This window comes from Rhinatrema bivittatum, chromosome 15, assembly GCF_901001135.1.
Source record: "Rhinatrema bivittatum chromosome 15, aRhiBiv1.1, whole genome shotgun sequence".
NCBI classification, from domain to species: Eukaryota; Metazoa; Chordata; class Amphibia; order Gymnophiona; family Rhinatrematidae; genus Rhinatrema; species Rhinatrema bivittatum.
This window is the reverse complement of record NC_042629.1, coordinates 53,142,580-53,156,856: the sequence shown is the minus strand read 5'-3', so window position 1 is coordinate 53,156,856 and position 14,277 is coordinate 53,142,580. Positions and strand designations below refer to the sequence as shown.

Genomic DNA, 14,277 nt, shown 5'->3' with positions numbered 1-14,277 from the left:
GCAAGACAGAAACCAAGCGCAATCATCTCTTTGTTAGACAAATAGGGATGGAACAACAAATGCTACACCAGACTAACATGGATATCCCTCAGAGGATTTTTCACCATTTGAGGTCCATGGTTATTGGAATCCTCCAAACATCCTCCTTCATTGTCCTAGAATTGCTCATATTGTTTTATCCATTTTTTTCTCAGACGGTCACTGTGAAGGAGGGTGACATTCAGCAGATGAACCCTCCCAAATTCGACATGATTGAAGACATGGCCATGTTGACCCACCTCAACGAGGCGTCCGTGCTGCACAATCTGCGCAAACGCTATGCCAACTGGATGATCTATGTAAGAATAAATTGTACGATATCTGATTACCTACTCTGACTTCAAACAATGTGAGGTACAGGAACAAATAAAGAGTAGGCACAGCCCACTCGAATACAACACAAACCCAAGTTATGGTTAGCTGGATACACCAGCGTCTAGTCTAGCAAAAAAAGCCAAAGGTGCAACTGAAAAGTTTGATTTGTTTCCTAATGTAGTATGACAAATGATGCTATACATACAATATACTTTCATTTGGCCAAGTGTAGGGTCTGAACTCTGAGCTATGACTTGAAGATGATCCCTTCTTGAGGACCCATAGTATGTATGTAATGGGTTAACACCCTGCTGACACCCAGCCCCATTGGGACTGGCCCAAAATTAAAGCTCCTGCTTAAAAAATACTCACAAATCTATGATCTGTTTTTCAGCTTTTGTTTATTTTTTTTTTTTATAGATAAAACATTTTTTTGACCCTTGTTCGGTCTTCTGGCTTATTTTAGACCTACTCTGGCCTCTTCTGTGTGACCGTGAACCCCTACAAAAATCTTCCTGTCTATAAGACCGAAGTGGTGGCCGCCTATAAAGGCAAAAGGCGGTCAGAGGCTCCCCCTCATATCTTCTCCATCGCCGACAATGCATATCACGACATGCTGCGCAGTGAGTGATCGCTTTTCTTTTCTAGATGAACATTTACTTTCCTTGTTAAAGCGATTAATCCTCAAAGTATTCTGCAAAACAGCCGTGAGCGTCAGGGGACTTCCGTGGGTCTCTTCAAACTGGAAGAGTGTCAGGTTGAAATGTTCCCATTCCGAATGGGGGTCACTGAAATATAGCACTGAATACCATCCACCCCTGCTGCTCTCTGCTGAGGGACCAAGGCGGGATATCTCCAGGGCGGTTTGGGACTGCTCACCCAAATTGCTTTCTCCTTTTTGGGGTGCTAGACACAGCTGTAGAGTAGAAAAATCCTACTGTAATATTTATTAAGAGCTGGATGTCCTATTAAAATGAGCTTATTTGTTTTGAGAAATGTTACAATTTTTTTTTACTATGCATTTTGTCAATTAAAATTATTTGTAATTAAAGCAACAGTAAGAGTCCAGTCTTCTATATATCACCTTTGGAATTACTCCTCTATCTCATTCTTTTTGGTCCTAATAAATTTCATGTTGTCTTTTTTTTTTTTTTTTAATAAAATCTGCTCACTTTGGAGCAGCTTTTCAAAGGGTTACGCGCGTATATTATGCGCGTAACCCCGAAAACCTGCTCCTGCGCGCGCCGAGCCTATTTTGCATAGGCTCGGCGATGAGCGCAAGCCCCGGGACGCGCATATGTCCCAGGGCTTTGAAAAAGGGGCGGGAAGGGGGCGGGGGCATGGGTGGGGCACCGATCCGGGGGTGGTCCAGGGGCGGGTCCGAGTCCTCTGGCATGGTGGCCGTGCCAGAGGATCGCGCGCCAGCTGGCTCGCGCAAGTTATGCCTGCCAAAGGCAGGCGTAACTAAGACAACAAAGGTAGGGGGGATTTAGTTAGGGCTGGGGGGTGGGTTAAATAGGGGAAGGGAGGTGAAGGTAGGGGGGAACGGAGAGAACAGGGAAAGCCATCAGGACTCCCCTAGGGCTCGGCACGCGCAAGGTGCACAAGTGTGCACCCCCTTGCACGCGCCGACCCTGGATTTTATAACATGAGCGGCTGCGTGCGCATGTTATAAAATCAGGCGTAGTTTTGTGCGCGCCGGGTTGCGCGCACAAATCTACACCCGTGCGCATGTTAGAAAATCTGGCCCTTCTTGTTCTAGCCCGGCCCTCTGATTTAATACAATGTCCTTTCCTGAGCTCATGCTTCACAATTACAGGAGCCCTCCTTGTGATATATTTAGCACACACTATCATTTTATCATTGTAATTCGGAATGCCCTCCTTCCCCAACCCAGCTCAGCGAACTGAAGTACCATTTTCTTCTTTTCTTCAGATCGGGAGAACCAGTCCATGCTGATCACGTAAGTCTCCTGTCAAACTGGAGCGTCTCTTTTTTCGGTTGTTTAGGTTTTAATTTTCTCTTTCGCTTTTACTGTGCAGTTAAAAATCAGAAAACGTGCCTGGAGGGGGAGTCTACTCCTGAGTTGATTAATGGTTGCTGAAGGACCCCTTCCCCTTCCCCCTTCCCCCTTCCCCCACTACCCCTATTACCACCACCACCAAGATTTCTGGGGAGCTGTCTGCATACAAGGAAGGGTTGTTTTATAACTGGGGCTTCTCTTCTCAGGTGTCTATAAATGTCAGTTTAGGTGTTCATTTTCCAGGTAATTAGGGGTTCTTTGAGGGTACAAAAAATCGATTTGTGGATGTTTTTGCTGCCATGTACCATTGCTGGGTACCCTTTCTGCTTGAATTAAATATATAGGTTTATTCAGCTCAGGGGTCATCGGTATATAAAAGGTACAAAAAAGCCTGAAGGATCCAAGACAGGCAAGGAGAAGGGAGAGAAATACCAGAGGAAGAGCTGTTTCTCCATGTTTATCCAATAAACACCTATCTATCGATATATCTGTCTTTCTAGCTATCCATCCATCTGTCTGTCTATCCATCTTTCTATCTAGGTTTTTCTATCATGCACTGAGCATTTTACCCATTGAATGGGAGAAAAAGCCTTAGTAAATCAGGCCCTACATGTGCATATGTTTGTTGGCTAAAACCTAAAATCAGAAGTCCTATTTATAAAGAAGCGTCTGCTTAAACCCAGTCATCCTGGCTAATCATTTTGATATAACTCTCTGTGCCCAGCGGAGAATCCGGTGCCGGTAAGACAGTGAACACAAAGCGGGTCATTCAGTATTTTGCCACGGTGGCGGCCATAGGGGATCCCTCCAGCAAGAAGAGCGTAAGTAACGGGACTCATCTCCCCCACAGCTGGCTGAGCTGGCTCCAACACGCAGCGTTAACCTTCTTCCCTTCCTGCTTCTAAGCTGGCACCTTCTGGATCTCGCACTCCTGCTCGCTCTCCTGCACAAGCCCAGGACCTTTCCTGAGAATTATTTGCCCTTGACTGCCCCTGTGATTGATACCCTTGGTGATAGCTGTAAAGGGTGGGCTTCCAGCTGTTAGCCAATTCCCAGAGCAATGTGTTACATTGCTCACTCCCTGATAACGTAACATCTGGTGAAGGATATGGGAGAAGGCCAGACTGCCTCTAATGTACCCTTCTTCTTCTTTTTTTTTTGCCAGATTTCAAGACCTAGGGTAACAAGAAATGTATTCTTATCAATAGAGAAAACAAATTGCTCTGATCCTCATTCTATCCCTAAACCTTAGAATAAACCCCTCTAAATACGTCACATAGTGTATGGAAAGGAGCCCCACATAGGCTATGGGACCGATGCAATAACTGTGCACAGAAAACCGGCGCTCGGCGTTGAGCACCCGTTTTCCTAACGTGGGCCCTGCCACCTCTCCTGGGTGCGCGATTCAATATTCAAATGAGGGGGTCGCGCTAAAAAGGATGCGCAAGGGGAAAAAATGTGCATCCCTAGCGCCTTCTCAGCATCGGGTGCACAGGAAAGGTGGCTGTCAAGCGGGTCGGGAAACCGGACGCTAAATCTACGAGTGTCAATGTTTCTCCCACTACCGGCATGGACTGTGTATCTTGTGTGTGCATTGGGCATCCAGAATTTAAACTTTTTTTTTTTTTTTACCAAATACTGCTTTATTTGGTTCCTCCTACTTAGTATCGCTACGATACTGTTAGGAGGAATCTTAGAAAGCAGGGTTTTTCTTTTTTTTTTCAATGCGCCCTTGAGTGTGGCATACCTTAACGCCAGCCCCGGTCATCCACATAAATTTACATGTGATGAGCACGTTTAGCTACACGGTGATTTGGGTGCGCGTTTTGGAGGCGCTAGTCCCTGTGTTGGACCGGGGACTATGGACGTGCATCCAAAACGCACCTGCAATTGCTTGCTAAGACGTTCGCAGCGGCTCGCGCGTGGTATTGCATCGATCCCCCTAAGTGCCCTCCAGTCTGATGATCTGGGTGCCAGGGAAGCCTTAAAGGTGCTAAAAGCACCTTTTTCCACTGTAGTAGGGCTTAATTCATGCTAACGGGAATTTCACTCCATTGAAATACAATTAGGGTCTTTCATTATCAGTTTAAATTCAGGTTTAAGCCTCCCCCCCCAAAAAAAATACATATATATCCCTGCATTGTGCAAAAATGTATTATGGAGTTTTAATTTATTTTCACCCCAGTTTTATAACACGAGACCCAGAACTTTGTTTCACGTCCTGCAGAGTTGGTGACTGGCTCAGGCTCCCTCCTTCTTCCCTCTTCCCTTCACCCCCCAACCCCAGTATAATGCCTGATTCTCGTCCCCTCACACCCCCAGGAGAAGCTGCACTTTGTCTTCTTTCCGCCAAAATAAACCTTGAGGTTCACCTGGAATGAGGCTTTAGCTTTTGCACGCCTTTCTTTTCCTGATTTTATAATTGTATTTATTTTCACGTTTATAAACCATGCTTCTCGAAGAGATTGCAGAGCATGTGAGAATAGCAAAAAAAAAAAAAAGCGATAAAAACGTTTCCCCTAACAGGAAAGTTACTGTCGCACATGTCCATCATGTTCCAAATGTAGAATAATTGAATAATGGAAGTCCTTTTCTCTTTGTCTTCGTCAATTCTTTTGACAGCAACCAGCCACGAGGACAGGGGTAAGTTGGTCATCCTACCTCCTTGTTTTACCTTTGATTATATCAAAAGAGGAGCCTGTGGAGATTATTACCATATTATAAAGACCCTCCGGGATCCTCTGTTGTGTTCATGGGCTGGGGAGGCTATTGATCGGCATAATTGAAGTGCTGGGACTTGTTTCTTTAAAAGATAAGATTTTTCCAGTTGTACAAATGTTTATTTGCACACATGAAAAAAAAAAAGAAAAAAGAATTACATAGCTGTGGGACCGATGATTATAAAACACAGGGATGCGGTGGGAAATGGGTGCCTCGCAGATCTCATACTTTAAGAAACTCGTCTGCTCATATGAGGGTCCCATCTTACTGAAGATTGTCCCGGTGGGTTGCAATTTGATGGGTTACCTCCAGTAATATTGAAAAAGAAAAGCTTAATATTATAACTGGAGGACGTGGGATTAATCAACTGGAGCACATTCTTCTTTGGAGTCATTTTTAGTAGATTCATTGTGAATATCCAGCGGTGGATTCCCGATGAAGACTGGCCCGGGGATTCGCCACCCAGGCCGGCCCAGGAGATACCACGTGGTCTGCCGAGCACGGCTCCGTCACGGCCTCGCTCGGCAGACCACGTGACTAGCGCGACCGGCCCACCGGGGGTGCCCGATCCCCCGATAGGCCAATCCGCTCCTCTGAATATCTGAGACATTGAACGCCTTTCAGGTCCATGAGTAAAATTCCTTTGCACTGCCTTTCTGGCACTTCTCCTACAATGAAAAGTCTCTGTAATGCTTGCATCGCTCCTTTGGATCTTAGGGAACCTTGGAGGACCAAATCATCCAAGCAAACCCCGCTTTAGAAGCCTTTGGAAACGCCAAGACACTGCGAAACGACAACTCTTCACGTTTTGTAAGCGCTAAATATTTTTTAGATTTCTTTTAAACGGCTTTAGGTTTTCTTTGGAAAGGGTAATTTGTCCCCCTGGTTTAGAGCCCCCTCCCCGTGCCTGATCCAGCTGGTTTCCTCGGTTTCTTATCTATTTAGCAGTATTTATGAATTGCTTTACAGACTGAAGCACTCGCCCAAAAGCCAGGAACAAAATGAGCAAACAAACAAGAATTGCAAAGAATAGCACAACATAAATAATACAAAAGTTAAATACCATAAACCCCCACCCATAGCTCACCCGTCCTCACCCCTAACAATCCTGGCAGATAAATATCCATATGGGGTTAACATTTATTTTCTGCATAACTTGACTGCAAATTGAAATGATTCCTTGTACCTCCAGAAACAAACAAACAAACCAGCCCCTGGAAGAACCAGCAAAGCTTCATGCGTTAAGAATCGGAACTGCACTTGTTTTTGTTTTTTTTTTGTTTTTCGTATTTTGATTATATTGATAAATAAAAACCGAACATTTCGAGCAGACGTTTTCTACGTAGATCCGTTTGAGGGGATGCTTTTGATAGGATGCTGCTGTTTCTTTGTTTCAAGAGGCCATCTCTTCCCTTCCTGACCATCTAGGGTAAATTCATACGAATCCATTTCGGCACCACTGGGAAGCTGTCCTCGGCTGATATCGATATCTGTAAGCACTGAGACACCGTTTCCAATAATCCATTCATCTATGAGCTTCCCTTTGAATTTCAGCCTTTTTTTTAACATTTTTTTTTTTTTGTCATTAATATCTAATCAGACTTGTTGGAAAAATCCCGAGTCATATTTCAGCAGCCTGGGGAGAGAAGCTACCATATCTTCTACCAGATCCTGACTGGGAAGAAGGCTGAACTACTGGGTAAGCAGAAGTGCGTCTAATTGTTATCTACCTCTCAAGCTGCTGCAGAAAAGTGCATTCAACCGAAGGGGACCTTTCTGCCAGTACTTCAATTCCGCGTTTTCTGTGCATGAAACTTACTGCCAGTGCAGGTTTTGCACGCAGAAAATGTGCTGATACCTAAACGGGAGTTCTACTTAGCGCCCTCGCATGGAAATCCCATGCAAATGAAGGCTTTAAGCAGTGCTTCCCAGTGCAGAGAGACTGCATCCGGCCAGCGCACCATTTTTTTAGTGCTGGAAACTTAACTCCGGCTCCGAGCTGGAGTTAAGTTTCTGGTGCTATCGCACCAGCACTTAAAAAGCCCTAAAAAAATGGGCAAAAAATGTTTTTAAAAAGTTAAAAAATGTCCATGGCTGCTGCCACTCTTGCGGATAAGTACTGACTTATCTGGCTATCTGGCAGAGGGTAACAGTACTTATCTGGCACGGTTTACTGCTACTTGGACCTGCACCAGTACTGATTTATCCAGCTACCTGGCAGTGGCTATCTGCTCCAGATAGCTGCATAAATCGGTATATATCCGGCTAAGTGGTAGCAGCTGCTGTCAGGAATGCCCTCCTCCCACCTCTTCCCGAGTTAAAGTGTGCGTTCAGCCTGTGTCAAATGCACATTTTACTCTAAGCACACTTTTTTTTATAACTCTCAATGCATTTGCAAATCATTAACTTACTGCATCGGGAGCTTAAAAAATTTAATCTGGCCGTTAAAAATATGCACTGAAAACCGGCACATAGTCTCTCGATGCTCAGATCACTGCATCGGCCAGCTTGTTGGTGTTGGACTGGCGATGTGTGTTGCTTTCCAAACAAAATGCCAATACTAGAGACCAACCCAGTGACTCTGCAGAAAGTGCTCTGCACTGTCACGTGGAAGGCCTGGGTCTGATTCCTGGGCCTGGTGTCTGCTCTTCAAGCTGGCCGAGGCAGGGGATATCGCAGAGGCATGGAATTCACAGGGAATGGGACAGGAGAGTCTTGGCTATTGCAGAACTGCAACATGTAGTGCCTAAATTCAGGGTTCATAATTAGTGCATTGCACACGGGATGGCTCGACGAAGTTTGTGAGGAGGGAGGGAGAGGAGGGTCAGATTTTATAAAAATTGGGGAAACCTCAAAGTGGTTGTGAATGAAAGCTCATTTATTTATTTTATTTAGGTTTTTTTATATACCGGCATTCATGATACAATCACATCATGCTGGTTTACAGTTGAACAGGGGTGCATAATAAACTTCAAACTGGAACTATAGTGCGGAAAAAAGCAGTTACAAATAACAAGGATGATTGAACTGGGCAAAAAGAGAAATAAAAGGAAAGGATAACGTCAGCTAAAGATAATTACTTATCGCGGGGAATACCTAATAGGGCCATCAACATGCATTTGGGGTAAGGGAAAATGCGCATCCAAGACAGGCCGATCACTGTATCGGCCTGTCAGACAGCAACTAAAACTCATTGACATTTGGGGAGTTGTGCAGTCAAGATTCACAGGGATGGTAACTTTATAATGGGTGTCCATATACACGTGTATATGAGCGTGCAGTCAGATGCGCTGACATTTTATACTGTGCATGCGAGTGCATGTGTATGCGTGCTCCTAATTTTAAGAGTGCACGTGCACAGCAGGGAAATGTCGGCTTTGAGGGAACTTTATAACAGGTGCGTCCAGGCCATGACCATTTTTGTCAATTCATCCACCAGTTTGCCCAGTCTACAGCTAAGTCCTCAAGACCCCCCCTGGTTCTGTAGCCTGCACTCCCCCAGCTAACCCAGACCCCCTCAAGCAGTTCATATGTGGCTAAAAATAGTTTTATTCTGACTTACACCTCAGCTAAAGTTGTGCTGAAATGGGCCTGGACGCATGCCCATGTGTGTGCATACATACATACGTGTATATCTCTTGGCCCCACCCCATAACACTCATGCTCTACCCACATTCTGCCCCTTTTTTTTTCCTGATGTGAGATATTCATGTTTCAGTACTTGTGCACACATGAGGGCAGTTTATAAAATCGGGTGGACATGCACATGTGCTAGATGCACACCCATCTCTCTTTTAAAATTCACCTTTAACTGTGGAGAGCAGAGGGGATACGAGTTTGTTGAATGTTACCGTGCACATTTTAAAAAATGGTTTTCTTTTTCTGAGCAACCTTTACTTAATTTTGGGTAAAAAAAAAAATGCCATTTATGCTTGGCTATTACTGTAGAATATTTTGTAACATGTTTGAATCTATACTGGACATTCAGAGTGCTACATTTTAAATCAACCTAGCTTTCTTTTGCAGACATGTTGCTGGTGTCTTCCAATCCCTATGACTTCCATTTCAGCTCCCAAGGGGTGGTTACTGTGGACAACTTGGATGATGGTGAAGAACTGATGGCCACAGATGTGAGTCTGCATTACTTTTCAAAACCCATCATAGCTTAGTAACCTTGATGAAATAATGGACAAGGGGTCACTGTACTTCCACCAGCTTAATCTAAACCGAGCATCTGAAACAGGGATAGGCCACTACGGGCCTGCAATGCCACAAAAAGGTCTGGTTTTCAGGATATCCACAGTGAATATGCATGAGGTAAATTTGCATGGACTGCCTCCATCATATGCAAATACATCATATGCATATTTATTGTGGATGTCCTGAAAACCAGACCTGTCTGCTGTACTCCAAGATCGGAGCTACCTACCCCTGATCTAAAACTTCAGCAAAATGGATAAATACTATGTTTATCAAATACAATATTATTATTGAAATACTATTTTTCTTGTTGTATGCATAAGAAATTACAACTTGTTGTTGTGCCACATAGGAGTTGGGATGTCATTTTACTTTCATGCAGGAGAAAAAACACCATTGATCCTTCACAATGCGTCACTATGGAATTCATTTGCATTTTTTTTCAAAGTATGCACTTAATTCTTTAACATGGAAAAGATTTGCATGTTTTCACATTGTATGCATCTATTTGTTCCATTCAGAAAAATATGTTTATCCTATGGATGTCTTAAGACCCAACCACTTAACTCCATCATATTCAACATAACAGAAACAAAAGATTTCCTGGAGTCATAGATATATATATATATTCGTTTTGTTCATTACGAATCTGGAAAATCTATGTCCTGGCTCTGCCACTTGAAAATGTTCATTCCTCCTCATCATTATTCTATATTTTCTAGGAGTGCTAAAAGTTCTTGTATTATTCTGCATCCTACTTGGGACTCGGCAGAAGACAGGGATGGAACCTGACAGCTGTAGCTGATTGAGGTCCAGGATAGCCAGAGCCCCCCCAGTTTCCTGCTGCAGATTTTTTCAGAATTCTGCAGCAAGAGTTAGCAAATTTTGTGGCAGATTTTTCCAAACTATGTGTCAATTATGTGGCAAATTTGCATAATTTTGCATAAAGTTTCTCACCTGACTATGCAAAAAAAAGTTTCTTTCTTATTGAAAGCCATTCATATTGTTTGGTTTAAATAATATTTAAACTATATACAAATAAAAAATGTACCAAGTAAAAAAATCAACAATTTATCAAGTTAAGACATGTAAGTTACAAACCTTTAACTGTGAAATGTCACTTTTGTTTTGAATTGAAATAGTAAATTCATCTTTTTAATACTTTGTTGAGAAAGTCATGTCATCTTTCCAAGCGGTTGCTGATGCCCTCAGTATCAGCAGTTCGTCATGGTGTTAATAATTACACAGAAAGATAGGTGCACATATATTGGACACATGGTAACGGATGGAAAAAGGAGTGGAATTAGCACAAATTTAAACTTGCCAGCAGTAGTGCCACCCATCAAGGCTTCCTTGAATTGAAATCAATGCCCTCTCTGCCAGCTTCCAAAATGCATCCAGGGCTTGTAAATGGTGTGTGACTGGCCACATATGCAGGTGCAGACCCTTTGCATAAAGAGGAAATCCTTCTCCAGGGAGATCACTCCATCCAGGAATTATATCAAAATCGTCTTCTTTGGTTCAATAAGGATTTAAGGGATCTTTCCGACATCAAACATTCTGCCTGCTTTCTCTATCCACTCCAACTTCACCTCCCCCCATCTCCTTCGCTTTAGGACAGGGGGGAAGTGGGATGAAGGGAAGACAACAGGTAAAAGTTCCCTACAGCCTGTTTGCAAGGGGGGGCCTGGGGAACGACTGGGGCAGGAGCAGAGAGAGAGCTGAGACTTGAAGGCAGGCGGATTCCCTGCAGCTTTGTTCAAAGGATTGAAGGAAGAGGTGTGGAAAGCTTTCGGGAATATTGATTCTGTGGGATTGTAAAATATGTGGTGTAATGCATGTGGCAACAAGATAATTATGCAGTTTCTCTCATGATCTGTGGTGGGGGGGGGGGGGGGGGGGAGGATAGGCCAGGCCTGGTCAGTATAACCCGCTGTTCTCTCTCTCTCTCACTCTCTCTCTCTCTCTCTCTCTCTCTCTCTCGCAGCAAGCCTTTGACATTTTGGGATTCCTTGTGGATGAAAAGTATGGAGCCTATAAGCTGACTGGGGCAATAATGCACTTCGGGAACATGAAATTTAAACAAAAACAAAGAGAAGAGCAAGCAGAGGCCGATGGGACCGAAAGTAAGAAGATGAGGAGTCTGTTCAAAGCACTGTGGGGAAAGTGAGATGGATGAGGTTCTGCTTAAGCTATGAACAGAACACATAGTCGTTATGTTTACAGTCGGGCCAGGCCTTTCGTGCGAGATCGAGTGATCATGAACATGCTGCAGGGTCTGGGTGGGAAAAATGTGAGCAAAAGAAGCGTTTTTTTTTTTTAACTTCAGATTCTCTGCACATCTACGCTGTGCTCCAAATGCCAACTGCAAGAGGAGAAAAAACAAGTCTGAGGATGTTACTCCCATTTAGAAACTGTGCCCATTTCCACATACTACCCCTTCCATATTTATCAAGTGTCTTATTCCCCGTACTAAAGTGAAAAGGCGATTTTTATATTTTATCCCGCTTTGTTATACTGCAGGGGTCCTCACGTGTATGGATTTGTGAAAACCATTGTAATTTTAAGGTTGTTGCATGCATGGACATCATGTTTCCAATCGATCTGAGTTAATATAATGGAGCGCCTCTCTCTCTCCCGCCCTCCCCCCTCCCCGATTAGATGCGGACAAGGCCGCGTACCTCATGGCAATCAGCTCCTCGGACCTAGTCAAGGGGTTGCTGCATCCCAGGGTCAAAGTTGGCAATGAGTATGTCACCAAAGGCCAAACCGTGGAACAGGTAAGACGAGAGATGCACTGGGTCTAACCCTGACTGCACTCCGGCGAGGGGACTTTCTGCTCGGCTGCTGTTTATAAGTAAATCCAGAGGCTGACATAAAGTACCGGGGCCCTGTCACAGTTATGTCTCACTGTTCTTAAAAAAAAAAAAAAAAAGCAGCACAATTTTTTGCACAAGTTTTTTTTTTTTTCAAACTGTGATTTTTCTTAATGTAATTCATATTATTGCCAACGCATTCCTTGGAGCCTTGCAATCATATTATTCCGATCGTATCAAACAATGCTCAACATTATAAGCATAGTACAAATGCAATTTATTACTTACGGAACTTATTTCAGGTAAGATGTGGATCAGATCAATCAGCCGAGAGTAAATCAGGAAGCGTTACCCCAAATCTGCTCAGAAATAATGGGATGCAATATACGCCACATTTATGTAAGTTAGAAGGGAAGCCTTTAACACCGGCCTCTGAGCTGCCCTGGTGACCCACAGCCTGTCAGGATCTTGGGATTTCCACAATGAATGAGCTAGAGAAAAACCATGCTTATGCTGGTTTTCCAGTGCCCGCCAAGTTATCTCCTGGTAGGAATCTGGGGTCACCAGGGCAGGTCACCAGGGCAGCTTGGGGAATCTTTAACACCCTCTGGGAGCCAGTGATAACTCTCATGCAAGTTTCGACAGCAAAGCAAAAGGGAGACCATACGGAGTGTAACATTTTGTAATTCATCCTTAATCTGGTAGGGCGAGTATTTCATTTTTAAAATATGCAAGGTCTTTGCCTACCAATTGGTCAGCCTTGGAGATATTAGCATTTCTGTGCAGAAGCTTCAATTATTCTTGTTGTTAGCTAAAATCTGCTGATCTTTGAAGTTAATACTAGTAAAGAATAATCCATCAATATATGGGAACAAGCACATCAGCCGTCCTGCCCCAATGTTTCCAATCACACCAAATGTGCTAAAAGTAGCCTTAAGCGAGCAACAGCTCCAGCAAGTATCTGCTGCGTTCAGACATATCTTATTAAGTAGCAACCATGAGGTAGGCCTGATTATACGGTCTGGTACTGGGTATTCACGGGTGCCATATGCATTAAAGCTTTTCCTAAATTTCCCCGTATAATGGTCCATGGATGCTCAGGGATAGCAAAGTCAAGATCACTTGCTTGGATATAAATTGTCAGCTGAGGTTTCCTGTTGAATCTTGTCTTGCAGGTCGTGTATGCTGTCGGGGCCCTAGCTAAGGCGGTGTATGACAGAATGTTTAAGTGGCTGGTGACTCGCATTAACAAGACGCTGGACACCAAGCTGCCGAGACAGTTCTTCATTGGCGTGCTGGACATCGCTGGATTTGAGATCTTTGACGTAAGTGCCCTTTGGTGGGAACCTGATGGCACAGTGGGGGAGGGGGTATATTTGCCATGGTAGGAGTAGATAGTTCGAGAGCAGGGTCTCGTGGTGCTGGCGAAACTCTGCTTACACAACTTGCCCTGCCAGGATTTACAGCATGAAATCTTACAGGAATGACGCCTGAGGGTACGCCGTGTTCCTCTCCCAGAAGCATGAGCTCCCAACCTGTCGCAGTATTTTCAAAATGACTTATGTGGATAAAAAGCATTTTACCTGCGTTAAGCAGCTTTCCTAAAAATTCCCCTCTCTTAATGTGGCTGAAAGTCCGTGCATGTACTTTTTTATACTCTGTCCTAGTCCCGTCAGGGTGAAATTGCTCCCTCTAGTCTGTATCAGGTATCCTGCTCAGGACCAATGAGCAGAAAAAAGGCAAAAGCTCTATTGAAAGGGATTTTCCGAAATTTAGGATTATAGGCCAGGATGAGATTTCTCATCATTATTGTGCAACATTTTTGCAATATTTTGGAACCAGAACCCTACAATTGGGAAGGCAATATCCTAGACCAAGGTTTTATTTCAGGTCTGATTTATCTTCCATGAGAGAGACCCTCAATAGACTAGACCCCTGGTGAGCCTTGCATGCCAAAAATTTGAATTCTCTATTATTCAGATTTTTTTGTAATTTTCAGAATTTTTTTAAAGCTATTTTTGTTCCCTAAGATTTAGCTTTTTTTTTTTTTTTTTCTGTAACTTCCTCTTTGCTAGTATGCTTATCATATTACACTTTAGGCTGTCTGTCTTCTTGGAAGCTGGGAAGACCCCCTGGGTGTGAGAGAGAGCAATTCTAGCTCTA

General features: G+C 43.7%; 1 protein-coding gene across 4 annotated transcripts in view; it reads left to right on the top strand.

The window, feature by feature from the left end:
- Positions 1-14,277, top strand: part of MYH15 (myosin heavy chain 15) — a 104,598-nt gene that overhangs the window by 2,976 nt on the left and 87,345 nt on the right. For all 4 annotated transcript variants that reach the window (XR_003852847.1, XR_003852846.1, XR_003852845.1 and 1 more), the window contains exons 4-15: positions 195-338; positions 821-977; positions 2,290-2,317; positions 3,102-3,198; positions 5,000-5,020; positions 5,816-5,908; positions 6,527-6,590; positions 6,699-6,797; positions 9,125-9,228; positions 11,286-11,424; positions 11,960-12,078; positions 13,290-13,439. Coding sequence is in view for 1 of the 4 variants with exons in the window: in XM_029578470.1 (XP_029434330.1) it covers positions 195-338; positions 821-977; positions 2,290-2,317; positions 3,102-3,198; positions 5,000-5,020; positions 5,816-5,908; positions 6,527-6,590; positions 6,699-6,797; positions 9,125-9,228; positions 11,286-11,424; positions 11,960-12,078; positions 13,290-13,439 (1,215 nt within the window). In the remaining 3 variants the exon portion in view is untranslated. The remainder of the gene's footprint in view (positions 1-194; positions 339-820; positions 978-2,289; positions 2,318-3,101; positions 3,199-4,999; positions 5,021-5,815; positions 5,909-6,526; positions 6,591-6,698; positions 6,798-9,124; positions 9,229-11,285; positions 11,425-11,959; positions 12,079-13,289; positions 13,440-14,277) is intronic.